General features: G+C 45.0%; 1 protein-coding gene across 3 annotated transcripts in view; it reads left to right on the top strand.

Moving 5' to 3' along the window:
* OTULIN (OTU deubiquitinase with linear linkage specificity) overlaps positions 1-16,782 on the top strand; it is a 150,686-nt gene that overhangs the window by 45,101 nt on the left and 88,803 nt on the right. For 2 of the 3 annotated variants that reach the window (XM_040353551.1, XM_040353549.1), the window contains exons 2-3: positions 6,300-6,464; positions 11,633-11,854. In XM_040353551.1, the coding sequence (XP_040209485.1) occupies positions 6,300-6,464; positions 11,633-11,854 (387 nt within the window). Of the gene's footprint in view, positions 1-2,956; positions 3,111-6,299; positions 6,465-11,632; positions 11,855-16,782 lie in introns of those variants that run through there. The other variant, XM_040353550.1, reaches the window with a different exon arrangement.

Here is a 16,782-nt window from a genome sequence, read left to right as displayed (position 1 = left end):
CGGTAAGGGTCAGCAATACCAGGCATCCTGGATTAATTCTGTTTTTTTTACACTTCTTTGCTTAAACACGTTTTCAACAGCGGTTTTCACAATGAACTGTTTCTATCAACTTTTTTTACATTTTTTGCATATCTGAAGAAATCTTCCAGATTGTTTATTGGACTTTTTTTGTTGTTTTTTACTGGGGATCTGCACAAGACACAGTTTGCTGTTTTTTAAGCGCAACTCCACCTTTTACCCATATCATTATTTGTTTGTATAAACATTTTGAGTTTGCAGCTACCACCTACTTTATTAGACAAGCGCACTTTTTTCCCTTTTACCAAGGGAGGGTTATAACCCGTCAGATTTTTGTTATCACCATCTGTGTTACATTGCGGAGATTTCCCTTCACTTCCTGTCCCATAGCCAATACAGGAAATGAGAGGAAATCTCTGCAAATGAAGGGAATTGCTTAGGGACCCCCAGATCTAGTGCCCCCCATTGGAAAATGTCCCCTCTATTACTTTTCTGGGGAGAACCCAAAATTTGGGATTTTCTTTTACTTTCAATGATAATGGTAAACAGAACAAATAGAGAGGATACATTTCCTTAAAGCGGTGGTTCCCCCTTAAAAACAACATTTTTTTATTCCACTGCCCCCCCACATTCCATCACGATTAATGCTCTTAATATTTTTTTCCTGCTGTACATACCTTAGTACAGCATCTTCACCCGTGCATCCGGGTTGCGAGTCCCGCGGGAGTGGGCGTTCCTCACAGGCTGTTGATTGACGTTTTCCCCAAAAACGAGCTCTCCCCCCGTCGCGTAAGCCACGTCACGGTTGGCGAAAGGAGCCGAACGGCGAGTCTGCGCTATACTGCGCATGCGCATCGCCGTTCGGCTCCTTTCGCCAACGTGACGCGGCTTACGCGACGGGGGGGGAGAGCTCGTTTTTGGGGAAAACGTCAATCAACAGCCTGTGAGGAACGCCCACTCCCGCGGGACTCGCAACCCGGATGCACGGGTGAAGATGCTGTACTAAGGTATGTACAGCAGGAAAAAAATATTAAGAGCATTAATCGTGATGGAATGTGGGGGGGCAGTGGAATAAAAAAATGTTGTTTTTAAGGGGGAACCACCGCTTTAAAGCGGGGGTTGACCCTAAAAAACGATTTTCTAACATTACATCCAGCTCACTCTCTACATTGAGAGTATGCAGTTTGTGTTTTTTTTTTTGCTGTACATACCTCGTACAGCTATTTTCTTCCCCGGCTTCCGGGTCGGGACTCCGGCAGTAGTGGGCGTTCCTATCCAGCAGGTGATTGACGTGATGACAAAAACGACCTCACCCCGTCGCATAAGGAGCGTCACGAGTTGTCGAAAGAAGCCGTTCGGCTTCTTTCGGCAACTCGTGACGCTCCTGATGCGATGGGGTGAGGTCGTTTTTGTCATCACGTCAATCACCTGCTGGATAGGAACGCCCACTCCCGCGGGAGTCCCGACCCGGAAGCCAGGGAAGAAAATAGCTGTACGAGGTATGTACAGCAAAAACAAAAAAACAGTTTTTTTTACAAGACAAAAAACGACTGTGTGTACGCGGCATAAGAACTGACAGGGGTTATAATCCATCTCCAATCTAGAGATGGGCTCAGATGTGTTCAGATCGTACCTGTTACTGCACACCGCCAATCATAGGCAGTGAGGCATTTCCGAGGCTACAGCTGCACATACACACGCTGCCTATGATTGGCGGTGTGCAGTGACGGCTTCCTGGTGGGTACGATCCAAACACACCTGAGATCATCATTATTTATACCTAAAAAAAAAAAGGGGGGGGGGGGTTGCATTTAGTTATACTTTTCGAAAGGGAAAACTATAAATGCCACGTTTGCCTGGAAATTGCACCGTTCAGGGAGTTTTACAGAAAAGGCTGAAAGCTGTATGAACAACTAAATACTTCCTTTACCTTTTTAAAGGGATGAGGTGCAACCCTACGATGGAACTCCGCTTTAAACAGCCAATTTGTGATTTTTTTTTCTTTCTTAAAGCGGAGTTCCACCCAAAAACTGAACTTCCACTGATTTGATTACTGCCCCCCTTCGTTGTAACATGTGACACCATTCAGGGGGGAGGAGATACCTGTCTAATCCAGGTATTTGCTCCCATTTCCAGGGAAAGATTGCCGCAGAATTGGTGGCGATCTACGCCATGTCAGGCCCCTCCTCCGTCCCCCATTGTCTTCTGGGAGACACACAGGTCCCAGAAGACAATAGGGACCACTCAGAACGCACAGTGCGACCTGCGCATGCGCAGTAGTGAACCAGGCTGTGAAGCCGCAAGGTTTTACTTCCTGATTCCCTTACTGAAGATGCCGGCGCCTCCACCCGGAGCCAAGGGACAGGTCGGCTTTGGACATCACAAGCGCCTTGGACAGGTAAGTGTCCTAATATTAAAAGTCAGCTGCAGTATTTGTAGCTGCTGACTAATTTTTTTTTTTTTTCAGCTGAACTCTGCTTTAACATTAGGATTTAAATATTCCAAACCATGTAACCTTTGGTGGAGAAAAAAAAAAAACATTCAAAAAGAAAGCCCAATTCAGGGGTGGGCAACCTCAGCACTGCATCGAAACTACAAATCCCATGAGGCATTGCAAGACTCGGATAACCACAGGTATAACGCCCAGTAAGAATGGCATGATGGGATTTGTAGTTTCATTGCAACCAGGGTGCTTGAGGCTTGCCTATCCCTGCAATAGGTATTTATAGCATTACAAGCAATTGTCACACACAGTAATTACACAATGCACTCATTATTCCACTCCGTACTACCCTTAGAACACTCACACCCCAGAACTACCAGCCAGAACAACTAGCAGTGTATTTCCGGTCCCACATGACGGCCAGCCAATCACCTCGCATCTCTTGGTCACAAAGCGTTAGAATGAGAAGTAGTTAGTTATTGGACACGCCTACGGTACCTTGTACAGTGATTGGTTACAGGGAGGAGTGGCAGTGATTGGTTCTTAGTGACAGCCTGGACAAGCTGATGGACCTGGGAAGTGTACCGGAGAGTTGCAGAACTTCCGGTACGGAGATCCGTGCTTCCAGTGAGGGATTGCCTGTGAGCAGGTATTGTATAGAACTAGGTTACCGCGATAGACGTGGCTTTACTCTACGTGGCCGTGTTGTCGTGCCATCTGCGCCCTGTACTGCCAGAGTAGTGTGTGCCCCTCCAGAGTGACCCCTCATCGTTCTATCGGGCTGTGATTGTAGCCAGGCGCTGAATACCAATCCGCAGTGATCAGAGCAGGCGCCGTGTGTCCCCCACACCTCTCCCAGTGTGTGGTCATTGCTACAGCAACAGAGCTGTGTGCTGGGCATTGCCTGATCCTCATTACACACTAATCCAGGTGTTTCGTCACATATGGTGACCCATCACATTTGGCTACCCGCTGGAGTGCGCATGCGCGACACCGCCATATACATTCCAACACTTTTACAAATGCTATATTCTCATCAAAAAGAAATTACTAAAACGTTCACAAATTCTCTAGCTATATTCTTCGTCACATTCGGCTACCCATCACATTTGTAAAATTGTTGGTACGCATATGGTGGCGTCGCGCATGTGCACTCCAGCGAGTAGCCAAATGTGATGTGTAGCCATATATGAGGAAACTCAGGCAACCCTGGGGAGGTGGAGCACTACCTGATCACCAGGGTACAGTGCCACCTAGCAAGGCCATAGTAAGGGAGTATGCAACACTTTGCCAGAGTCATGAGTAAGTAATGCAGAGGGTAGGGGTCAGGGGTAATTAACGCAGCGTCGGGACCAGGGCCGTCTTAATAGCATCATGGGCCCCTGGGCAAAGTAATGCTCTGGGGCCCCCTACAATGATGACAGTGCAGGTAAACAGACATCAAGTAGGTAGGAGGCAGAAAATACGAAGGGAACTTGGACAGCCGCACTCCAAAAACGTTCCTTTTATTAAAATCTATCACAAAATAGGTAGGAGGCAGACTGCCTCCCCGGTGTATCTATCACTCCCAGTGCTATCAAGGGGCCCCCAATTTTGGGGTAGCGTGGGCTCAAGGACCTGCTGCTTTGGGGAAAAAACAGGGGCCCCTCTCATCAAGACGGTTTAGAGTGTAGTCTCGGGAGGGGCACTACCAGAAAATATTTTTTTTGTGGGCAATTTATCAGGGAAATTACTGGTGTTGGTGCTTCAATGATCACGGCACCATGGTTGTTATGGTGTCAGGATGATTGAAATGCATTATTTCTATTATTACATTGTAATATAAAATTAAATAGTTCAACTCACCATAATGTAGAATCAGTGGGAGCCCCGAGTGTGTCACTTGCCACTCCACTTGCCACCAGATGCAGCTTGTCACTTCACCTGCCACTCGTTGCAGATTGTCACTTTCCACCTCACCTGCCACAAGTTGCGAAATGTCACTTGCCTGCCACCAGATGCAGATTATCACTTGCCACGCCACACATTGCGGATTGTCACTTGCCACGTCACCTGCCACACGTTGCGGATTGTCACTTGCCAAACGTTGCAGATTGTCACTTGCCACAAGTTGCGGAATGTCACTTGTCTGCCACCAGATGCAGATTGTCACTTGCCACCTCACCTTGCAGATTGTCACGTGCTGAGGTGGTGTTTTGCTTGTCAGATTCAGGCAGCAGAGAGATGATGTAATCTCTCTGCTGCCTGCACAGTGAGGGAGCGGAAGTTAATGCAGGGATGCGGGGCAGTGAGAGATGATGTCATCTCTCTGCTCCCCTGGCCGCCGGCTTGTTGATTGGCCGGCCGCCGGTTTGTTGATTGGCCGGCCGCCGGCTCACCCACAGAGCCGACCAGTTGACTAACCACTCTATGACTCTCACTTGCCGCAGAGCCGCGATCCAAATTCCGCAACTAGAAATTAGCAAATTTTTAATTCGCTAATTTCTCGGGGGTGGCAATTGCCCTGTTCCCCTCCCCTAGATCGGCCCCTGCGCAGCGTGCAGGAGTAAGTACCATTCAGAGTACAGGGATCAGTGGTACATAACGTATAGGTTTGAGATTTTCAAATCTTTGTGTTCTGTGCCTATGTAGATACACATAGTCCCAACTTTTGCAAATCACAGGACGCCCTTGAGATCCCCGCTATTTTGAATGGCACCAAATCGCGGCACGATTGACGCTTAACGAACCACAGTAAAATCGCAGTAAAAAGGTGCAAAGAGAATCGTGGGATGCCCAACTCTCAAAAGAAGTTCTTGTACTTTTTTTGGGCGTCCCGCAATTCTGTTTGCGCGTTTACCATGATTTGTCGGGGCGACAATCGTGGCAAAATCGTGCCGTGATTTGGTGCCATTCAAAATAGCGGGGATCGCAAGGGCGTCTCACGATTTGCGATGTTTCCGAATCACAGGTGGAATCGCGACGATTGCACGTGCAAAACGAACGCCAAGGTGTAAATGGAGCCTTAAGGTTACACAATAAGGCCCCGATTCACAAAGCACTTACGCCGACGTATCTCCAGATACGCCACGTAAGTGTAATTATGCGCCGTTGTATCTATGCGCCGTGCCCATAAACTGAGATACGCCTGAAAATAGGCTTCATCCGACCGACGTAACTTTTCTTACGCCGGCGCATATTTACGCTGGATGCATTTGCCGCTCCCATTGATTTTCTATGCACATATGCAAATAAGGGAGATACGGCGATTCACGAACGTAGTTGCGCCCGGCGCATAATATACGCGGTTTGCATAAGTCGTACGTCCGGCGTAAAGTTATTCCCCATATAGGAGGCACAACTCATGCAAAGGTATGGACCAGGGAACAGACCCGTCGTATTTTACGTCGTTTACGTAGTACGTGAATAGGGCTGGGCGTAGGTTACGTTCACGTCGTAGGCAGTGATCCGTCGTACATTAGGGAGTAGTTCCGACGTGATGAATACTTCTATGACGCTTGGCCCATCATTTGCATGGGGTCATGCCTCATTAGCATGGCTCACGCCCACTTCCACCCACGCTGGCTTACGCCGAATAAACCCAGCGTATCTTTATCAGCGAGTGCTTTGTGAATCCAGTGCTTGCCTCTGTGCGCTGCACCGGCGTAGCGTAAAAGAGATACGCTACGGCGGCATAAATATGCGCCGATGTATGTGAATCCGGGCCTAAGTCTGCCTTACCATAATAATGAGTAGTGTGTAAATCTGGAAGCTTTTACTCATACTCAGCCTTCCTCTGAAACATATATGCAGATTTTATGTCACAGTGTAATAGTAAATGTTTCCATTTCCACCACAGCAAACAAGATGCAGATGTGACACCGAAAGAGGAAGTAGAATGTACACCTGAAAGTACACAACAGCTAGAACCTGAATTTCTGAACTGTGCTGTAGATGTATCCTTGTTTAAAGAAACAAACCCCATCGTCTCTGCAAATAACAGAGGACCTGATCTAGAAAATGGGTGAGTCTATCATTTGGGGTTCATGGAAAGTGTGACAGCTTTGGCTACATAATGGAAACGTTTTTATCTATAATGAGCGTGTTTTGTATGTGACACACACACATGTGCAATTAAATGCAGGTGTGTGGGACACTATAAAAAATACTGATTACTATCATCGGATTTTTAAATAAAAATTGGTTATTTAGGACTGGAGTTAATCCTTCTTTTTTTTTTTTTTTTTCTCGAAATTAATGCTCATCAAGTTAAAGCAGAACACCAGCCAAATCTTTTTTGATGTTCGATCAATTGAGCAGGCAAAAGTTCTTACTTTTTTTACTTCCTGTTCAAGAGACGCAACAAGAAATGAGTGGAAAATCCCACTTTGACAATTGTCATTTATGTCCTGGTGATAGTGGCATGGATTTTCTCAATGGAGCCACAAATCATAGTAAAAAAATTAAATGGGTTCTCACCCTCTCTATTTTGTCTGGAGCTCTATTTTGATGTTTTGATGTAGCACCCTATACCATAGGTAGGTGCTAGAGGTGTAGTGTTGGTAGGTTCTGTGAGTGCAGGTACATTTTAAACAGGTTTATGTTGCGAGCTACGCCTGTTTGTTTTTGATCTGGGGGCAGGGAGTGGTTAGTGTAGCAGTGGGTGTGACTGACATACTTCAGCTTTTGGGCTCCTCCCCTGCTTTCAGTGAAAATGTTCTGGGAAAGGGGCAGGGCTGAGAGTTGGAGTGGCATGGGGTACGTGTAAGGAGCCCTGACCAATCCCCAATACTCACGGTCAGCCTGCTGGAGGGGAGTTGTCGGCAGGTGAACTGAAGGATGGAGCGCTAGACTGCGTGCTGGAGATACTCCCCCATCGGGGGGGGGGGGGATTCGGCAGAGGAGCGAGGGAGCCAATCCATGCTTGGTCATGGAGAGATGCCTTGGAATAGGAGCTAGAGGAGCAGTTGGTCTGCACGGTCAGGGTAAATCTTTCAGGAAGGACACAGGGCAGGAGTCGGTGAGTGAAGCACAGTGGAGATCTGGAAGAGGCATGCCAGGGGAACTGGGTGCAGAGCCAGAGGAGAGACTGTGGGGTTTTGTGCCAAATCGTTGTGGCCTGAGGGTGCAGGATTTGCAAGTCGGGCTTTTCGGGATCAGTAGTCCATTGTCGGATATCTTTTATAAATAAATGTTCAGGGACGTCAAGAAGAGGTACTGCAGGCCCCTGACCCATTAAGAATATTCAAGTGAAACTATTCCTAGGACTTATTTAGAGTGAGGCCTAGTCAGCTCAAGATTGTGGGACAGGATGTCTAATGCTGTGACAGGAAAGTGTTGTGCTGGAGAAGAAGTGTCCTGGAGGTAGAAGTCTGTAGGGAGAGTGCAGAGGCGGGAAAAGTTCTGAGGTGAAAAGTCTGTCAAGATTAGAGTCCACCATTTTTGTCATAGTCAAGATAATGCAAAGATAATGAGTAAACCATTTGTGAATCTAAAGCTGGATCCAATCTAACATGGCAAATACCAATTTGTTCTATGGGCATCCCATATCCCTTCCCCCCCACCAAGTTCAATCCCCCAAATAAAACAACAAAACAAAGCAAAAGACTTTTCATTATCTACAAATGTGACTATTAAATGTCTGGCAGCAGGGTGAATGTGCTTGGATGTCAAAAACTCGTAGCAACGCACCGCTACATTAATATTTTATTTATTACATGCACTTGTATAGCCCCCCCCCCCCCCCCCGTAAATTTTTGCAGCACTATACACACATTTATTAGTATTAACATCAGTCCCTGCCCTCAAGGAGCTTAGTGTCTAAGGTCCCTAACTCACAATCCTACACATACTAGGGCCAATTCACCTACCAGCATGTCTTTGGCGTGTTTAAGGAAACCGGAGTACCCAGAGGAAACCACGCAGGCACATGGAGAACATGCAAACTCTGGGCAGGTAGTGACGGGTTGGGATACAAACGGTGACCCTAGTGCTAAGAGGAAAAAATTGCTAACCACTTAGACATTGTGCAATATCATTATACAGTATAATTATCCATAAGAGTTTTAATTTGCCTGAAAATAAAGTGAAAGACACTTGCACCCCAATTATTAAACATACAGGATGCAAGCCTACATATCGATCTGTTTGCTGTATGTTGCATGCTGAGCTCTCTGGCTATTATGAAATTATTTGACTAAATGACAACCATTTACAGTTTTTGAAAGCTGGATTAAGTCAGGGCTCGACAAACCCCAGGCGCCAGGTCACAATGGCGACAAAAAATGTAATCCAGAATTTGTAGTGTTAATATGTGGTCACACCCCTTTAGTACCTGATAGTTCAAATACATGTACAAGCCTCGGAAATAACTCGGGGACAGCTCGGCTGAACTCGGAAACGCTCGAGAGCGGAGTATTTCCAGGTATTACCGAGTATTTCCGAGTGCTTCAGAGTATCTCCGAACCGTCCCAAGTGTCACCGGCGCCCCTGCACCTCTGGCCAAATGCGGTACTGCACACCCCATTGGCTTGAATTCTGCTCGTTTTGCGAGACAACACTCGCAAACCGAGTCAGGATTTAAAAAAGATGCTAGTCTTTCAAAACGCTTATTAACCACGTTATTCGTTAACCAAGGTTCCACTGTATATCTTTTTAGCTTATTTTTTTATTAAGAAATGTTATCCTGGTGCCTGGGCTACTGAATGCTGCACATGCCCCTCCAATATCCCGGGCTCCGCTTGCCCATATGTGGTCCCAGGACCAGCATAGCAGGTGTCGCTGGGTGAAGGGGAGTCGGCTCTCCTCCCCTTCTTGTTAACCTGAAAATGATGTGTGACGTCACTTCTGGGTCCCCGTTGACAGTCTCTCCGGCCATCAAGGCTGGGAAAAAATGTAATGCAGTGTGATGTGCATTGCATTACATTCTGTGGACCACATAGGCGAAAGAGAACCTGTCGCCAAAAGAATCATCACATAGGAGACTTTTTGTTCTGTATGCGATAAAAGTTTAGTAAAAAAAAAAAAAAAGTTTTATTTTTTGTTGTAAAAAAAATGAGTTGCACATAAAATTGCACCCACTAATATATTCACACACAAACGCAATTGCATGCGGTGGGACTCCTATGCCTGAAACCGTAAATTGCGATACACGGTTCATATGGTGGCACAAGAGCAATAACTCTAGCACCAGACCTCCTTCATAAGACTAAACCGATGACCTATTTTAAAGTGTCGCCTATGGAAAATATAGGGTACTGAAGTTTGTCACCATTTCATGGGTGCACGCAAATTTAAGGTTTGACGTGTTGGGTATATTTTTACTTGATACAACCTCAGCTTTTATATTTTACCCCAAAAAATTGATAATTGTGTTGCCTTTCTGCGCCCCCTAAAGTTTTACATATTTTTTTTTTTTAACAGAAATTTGGGGTTTTCTAGATGTTTTGCGGTAATATCGTGTGACATAAAACATTGAAACTACCACAATTGTATTCTCTAGGATGTCTGCTTTCAGAAAATATATAATTTTTGGGGGTTTTATATAATCTTCAGGCCTAATTTTTTTTTTTAACCGTGTTAAAAAAACTGCTGTGACTGTGAAAGGGTTAAAGCAGGGGTGGCCAACCAGTGGCCCGGGGGCCACATATGGCCCGCGGAGCCCTCTGATGTGGCCCGCGACCTCCTGCTCTGCAATGGCAGGTTAGCAAGCAAAGATTGCAGGTTGCCGACCCGCCATACCACAGCATCAGTGTTGTGAAGAAGCTGGTGGTAGAGGAAGAAAACGGCTGCGGAGCAGAGCCCCATAAGCCGATGCTTCCTCTACAATGCCGGCTTTTGCCACAGGCGGAGTCTTAGGCAAAGTTCGGCTAACCCACAGGATAGACACAGCGGCACTCGCGGTGTGGGTAAACCGCAGCACAATAGTGTGAAAGCAGTCTTGGGCTCTTTTCACACGATCAGCCCGACCAAATGGGACCCTCAATTCACCTCTTCAGAGCTCCACATGTCCGTTTACGCCAGCCTACCTCCAATCCGAAAAACATTTGTACCCTTCTATCTGGGCGGATCAGAGGGCCTATAGAGTAGCCGTGACCTGTCATCCGTCCGCTCCGCTCATTGTGGCCCTCGACTGGTCACCAAGTTGCTTAAGTGGCCCTCGCTCTTCAAAAGGTTGAGCACCCCTGGGTTAAAGGATAGGTTCACATCTGGTAGCATGTTATATGTTCCACCCAAGCTTTGTTACTTTAAAAATAATAATTGTCTCTTAAAGCGGGGGTTCACCCTATAAAATAAATTTTTTTTTTTTTTTTTCTTCTAGCCTAAAATTCGGCATTGTAGCGCGAGCTACAGTATGCCGGTCTTAATTTTTTTATCGCCGTACTCACAGCGTAATCGTACATCGTAGATTCCGACTGCCCACGGGGAATGGGCGTTCCAATCCAGACGGAAGGTGATTGACGGCCGGCTCTGCCACGTCACGCTTCTCCGGAAATAGCCGAAATAGGCTTGGCTCTTCACGGCGCCTGCGCATAGTCTGTGCGCAGGCGCCGTGAAGAGCCGAGACCTACTCCGGCTGTCTTCGGGGAGCGTGACGCGCCAGAGCCGGCCGTCAATCACCCTCCCTCTTGAAAGGAACGCCCATTCCCCGCGGCAGACGGAATCTACGATGTACGATTACGCTGTGAGTACGGCGATAAAAAAATTAAGACCGGCATACTGTAGCTCGCGCTACAATGCCGAATTGTATGCTACAATGTTGTTCTGCAGGGTGAACCACCGCTTTAACTTCTTTTAGCAGGCTCCCATATTCAAGGCAAATTTGTCAAGCCCTGCATTAAGTAAAGCTACACGCGATTTGTATTTGACTGAAACAAGGCTTTGCCTGTATCTTGCAATTCAAGTTCTTTCACAACTTCTTGTGTGTAGGAGTTGGAGGCATGTATTAAAGAGGTGACACCCTGGCTTTATATGTCAGAGCAGTACATGCTTGCTGTGGTGTGTAGTAATCTGTATCAGCGAATCAGATGTAATTCTTTCTACAGGTTCTCAGTGTAATAGGCTTGCATACTTTCACCACACATGTTATATTTTATGTGGAACTTTCTTTTAATTGCTGTTTCATGTATTCCCAATATTTTATGTTAAATATATTTTTTTATTATTTTTTTTTTTTTTTTTTTTTTTTTTTAGAGGAAAATCTCATAATCTTGACTCTGGAGAGGCTTGCACTTACCAGCATCCACAAATGATGGCCTGTGATCCCAAGAATACTGCTGTTGTGGAAGTGACTGAAAAAAGGTTATCAAGCATAACGTCGCCATTGGTTGATGAAAATGCAGATATGATGATCATTCCTGACTGCTGCAAGAGGTCCAGAAGGCTTCCAGAACCCCAGCCTCTCCGGGTCGATGGGTAAAGCATTTTCCTAGCTTGCTTTTGTCCACTATATAAAAAAAACACACATACCGTATTTGCCGGCGTATAAGACGACCCCCTAATTTTCCAGCTAAAATGCTGGTTTTGGGATATACTCGCTGTATAAGACGACCCCTCACTGTGCCAGTATGCCTGCCTCACTGTGCCAGTATGCCTGCCTTGACGATCTTCCTACCTTCTCCTGTTTGCAGAGTTTCTCAGGCTGTGGGCGTCCATTATTCAAAAGCCACGCCTCCTCCTCAGGCTGTTTCGTGATAGGCGGAACACTAATTTTCCCAGCAGAGCCTCTGTTCAGTGTTCTGCCTATCACGGATGTCCTCTCGGCCGAGGATGAGAAGGCATCCGTGATAGGCGGAACACTGAACAGAGGCTCTGCTGGGAAAATTAGCGTTCCGCCTATCACAGAACAGTCTGAGGAGGAGGCGCGGCTTTTGAATAATGGATGGCCGCCGTCTGACAGACAGGTACCCGGTGTATAAGACGTCCCCCGACTTTTGGGGCATGATTTTAGATACAAAAAGTCGTCTTATACGCCGGAAAATACGGTACACAAAATGGCCAATGGTAAGTGGATAATTGACCATTACATACATATAAACTACAAGACATCTCACTACTAGTGAAGTTGCCCCCCCCTCTTGCCGGTGTGTGTGTGTGTGTGTGTGTGTGTATATGTATATGTGTGTGTGTGTGTGTGTGTGTGTGTGTGTGTGTGTGTATATATATATATATATATATATATATATATATATATATATATATATATATATATATATATATACTTGCAGGTCTTGAAAGGAGCCACAGTCCGCAGCTTAAACCCTTGTAATTTATCCAATTTTTTTAATCGGGGCACTGCCCACCTTTCTCAATGCCTGCGTAATTTTTTAACCTTGTGTAGAAGTCCTGCGCGTAATAGCTAACACTTCCTTATCATATTTTCTTCTTTTTTTTTTTTTGTGGAAAAATGACTAGATGTAAAACCAATATTTACATGTTAATATTCTTAAATACATATTCTTTTACCTAGCAAAGTATTATTTTTCCTGTTCAGTCCTTGTCAGAGAGCATATCCTTAGTCCACACTGCAACAGCAGTACATAACTCTGTTCTACACTGTTGTCACCATGCTTCCTGTCTGCCTATGCTCAGCTGGCTTCATGTGCTGGACCTTCCACTGAGTAGTTCTTCCCCTTTTTTTTTTTTTTTTCCATACATTTTATGTATTAAATTTTCAATACATATACAATATAATAAACAGAGGTGGGAGGTAGCCCTCCTTCAGAGTGAGTTCTGCTGTGTAAAGGCTTTTTTTTGATGGAGCAGAAATAAATTAGAATACCTGTTTGGTTTTAATTGCTGTCTGTGCCCCTGTTGGGCTCCATTCACACCTAGGCGATTTAAATCGAGGGCAGAATTGCGTAAAAATAATTTGCAGGAATTTCCTTTCACTTCCGCTTCTGTCTATGGGACATATTCATCTTCCCACCCCCCCCCCCCCCCCCAAAAAAAGTTTTGCCCATAGTTATTCTTTAATTAATTTGTAGGTTCTAATACTAGGTTCATTTTTTAAAAGAGGCATGATTTTTTTGTTTTATTTTATGTTTTGTTTTTGCCGAATAAGAACTTTTATGTATTAGTTGATATTGCAAATATTGGCTTAACGTTTAGTGTTAATGAGGAAAATGAATGTCCTATTTTGTGAGTCATGGTGATTTGTGTAATGGGTAGGGCCAATTAATAATATAAACAGGGTGACTGAGTATTTGCAGCGTAGTTCAAAGCTCCATAATGAAAGATTGGGCGTTGTTAGCACAACATTTTTGGATTGCACTGAATTGTATTTAAGTGTAATATACAGTATGTAGCATTTGTTTTGCAGAAGGATTGCTTGTATGAATTTGATTTAAAACATAATCCAAAATATTATACTGCAGTATAACTTTTGATGAGCAGTGTGTGTTGGCGTGTCATTGTTCAGATGGGATGTTCTTGATGATGTCATTTCTATTACACAGGGATGCATGTCATCACCACTTGGGATTGATTCCATTCGCATATTGTGACAATGCACATATGTTGGGTGTTGTATTGTGAATGGTTTTACACTAATAAACTTCCAAAGAGTCAATTATATGCAGACGGGTTTGTTGTAAAAGAATGAATGTTGTAAATCCAAAGGAATGACTGGTGCTCAGGCATATTGGAACAAAACGGGGCCATCCCCAAACTGTTCTACAAAGTTTTGAGCATGGAATTGTCCAAAATGTTTTGGTATGCTGGCGCCTTAAGAGCTCCCTTCACTGGAACTAATGGCGCCTACACACGATCATTTTTCGGGTTGTAAAAAACTAAGTTTTCAGGCTCTAAAAAAAACGTTTTTTCCAATCCGATCATTAAAACGGCCTTGCCTGCACAGGATCATGAAAAAAAATGCTCTAGCAAAGCGCGATGGCGTACAACGGCACTATAAAGGGTATTTGGATGACGTCACCCTATGGGCTGATTTCGTGTTAGTAAAAGACGATTTGCGCTTTTCTGTCTGTTACAGTGTGATGAATGTGCTTACTCCATTTCGAAAAGTAGTTTTACCAGAACGAGCGCTCCCGTCTCATAACTTGCTTCTGAGCATGCGCGGATTTTTCACATTGTTAAAGCCCACACACGACCATTTTTTACAACCTTAAAAATGACAATGTTAAAAACTTTGTTAAAACATAGAGCATGTTCGATTTTTTTATTTTTTTTGCCCGTTTTTCAGAACCCGAAAAATGCTCTGAAGCCCACACATGATCGTTTTTAATGACATTTAGCCTAGGTTCACACTGCTGCGAATTCAAAATCGCGGTAAAATGCGCGATTTTACCGCGATTTCGCGGCCACGATTTTGCCGCGATTTTGCGGCGATTTCGGCCGCAATTTAATGTAAATCGCGGCCCGAAATCGCAAAAAGTAGTACAGGAACTACTTTTTGAAATCGCAGATGCGGCGTCGCACTGATTAGGACAGTGCCATTGCCGCCGATTTGAGATGCGATTTGACATGTCAAATCGCATCTCAAATCGTTCCAAATCGTACCCAGTGTGAACCAGGGCTTAAAAAAAAAAACGTCATTTTTTTACAACCCAGAAAATGATCGTGTGTACGCGGCATAAGGGGCCAAGCCCAACCCCTGAAAAACAACCCCACACAATAATCCCTCCTCCACCAAATGATTTAGACCAGTGCACAAAGCAAGGTCCATAAAGACATGGATGAGCGAGTTTGGGGTGGAGGAACTTGACTGGCCTGCGGATAGTCCTGACCTCAACCCGATAGAACATCTTTAGGATGAATTGGAGCAGAGACTGCGAGCCAGGCTTTCTTGTCCACATCAGTGCCTGACCTCACAAATGCTCTTCTGGAAAAATGGTCAAACATTCCCATAGACACACTCCTAAATCGCAGAAGAGTTGAAGCTGTTGTAGCTGCAAAGGGTGGGCCAACTCAATACCGAACCCTACGGACTAAGACTGGGATGCCAATAAGGTGTTGCACTCGCTTATATTTTTTTTTATATAATACTGTATTTTATTTATATTTGTATCCCGTTATATATTTATATTCATTATAAAAAAAAAAAAAGTATGCACTAGGGATGCACTGACATTTAGGCGGCCGACAATTGTGTTTTCGGCACAAAAATTGCAAATAATGGCGCTGAAAAAGGCCCTGATGGGTTTTACTTCCTTTTTTTTTTCTCCCTGCAAATAAAAAGCATAATGGGCTAGTATGCACCGCACACTAGCCCATTATGTGACACTTACCTGCAAACGAATCCAGCGATGTCCCCTGTATAGGCAGCGTCCATCTTCTGGCCCCACTTCTTCAAGGCTGCAGATGTGATGTCACTGCCGCGCAAGCGCACGGAAGCCGCCAGACCACGGAAACGGCACTTAGTTTCTTCTCCACGCATGCCCCCTTAAGATTTTCGGCAGACTACAAGTGAAATATCTCCTAAACGACGCACGTTTAGGAGATATTTCCACTACCTATAGGTAAGCCTTATTCTAGGCTTACCTATAAGTAAAAGTCATTAAAAAGGGGTTTACAACCACTTTCAGTATGTTGTGTTACACTGACAAGTGCATGATTTTATTTTTTAAAAATGCTGCTACTAGTAGACAGTACGTAATATAATGCTGAATATCTAAAAAAAATAAGCATTTGATTGGTTTGCGCAAAAGTTATAGCGTTTACAAAATAGGGGATAGTTTTATGGCATTTTTATTAATATTTTTTTTTTCTTACTTGTAATGGCGGCGATCAGCGATTTTTTTTTTATCGGTACTGCGACATTATGGCGGACACTTCGGACACTTTTGATACATTTTTGGGACCATTGGCATTTTTATAGCGATCAGTGCTATAAAAATGCCACAGGGTTAACACTAGGGGCGAGGAAGGGGTTAATTATGTTCCCTGTGTGTGTTCTAACTGAAGGGGGGGGACTGACTAGGGGAAATGACTGATCGCTGTTCATACATTGTATGAACAGACGATCCGTCATTTCTCCCCCTAAAAGGACCAGGAGCTGTGTGTTTACACACACGGCTCCCGCTCTGTAACGAGCAATTGCGGGTGCCTGGCGGTGATCGTGATCGCACCCGCCGGGCACGCGTGCCGGCACCAGGGGCGAGCAGGGGGCGAGCGCCCCTATTGACTAAAACGCAAGATGACGTATAGCTACGTGATCTCGCGCAGCCGAGCCGACCTGCCGCCATATAACTGCGGCGGCTGGTCGGCAAGTAGTTAACAGGTTTGATACACCACCTGAAAGCACGTCATCCAGATTCAGAATACAGGAAAACGGTACCACTTCCAAAAGATGCCTCGGGCTCTATACCATCTGTGGCCACAGTCTT

Source organism: Rana temporaria, chromosome 5, assembly GCF_905171775.1.
Source record: "Rana temporaria chromosome 5, aRanTem1.1, whole genome shotgun sequence".
Classification (NCBI taxonomy): domain Eukaryota; kingdom Metazoa; phylum Chordata; class Amphibia; order Anura; family Ranidae; genus Rana; species Rana temporaria.
Note: the sequence above shows the minus strand (reverse complement) of the source record. Positions and strands in the feature narration are given on the sequence as shown.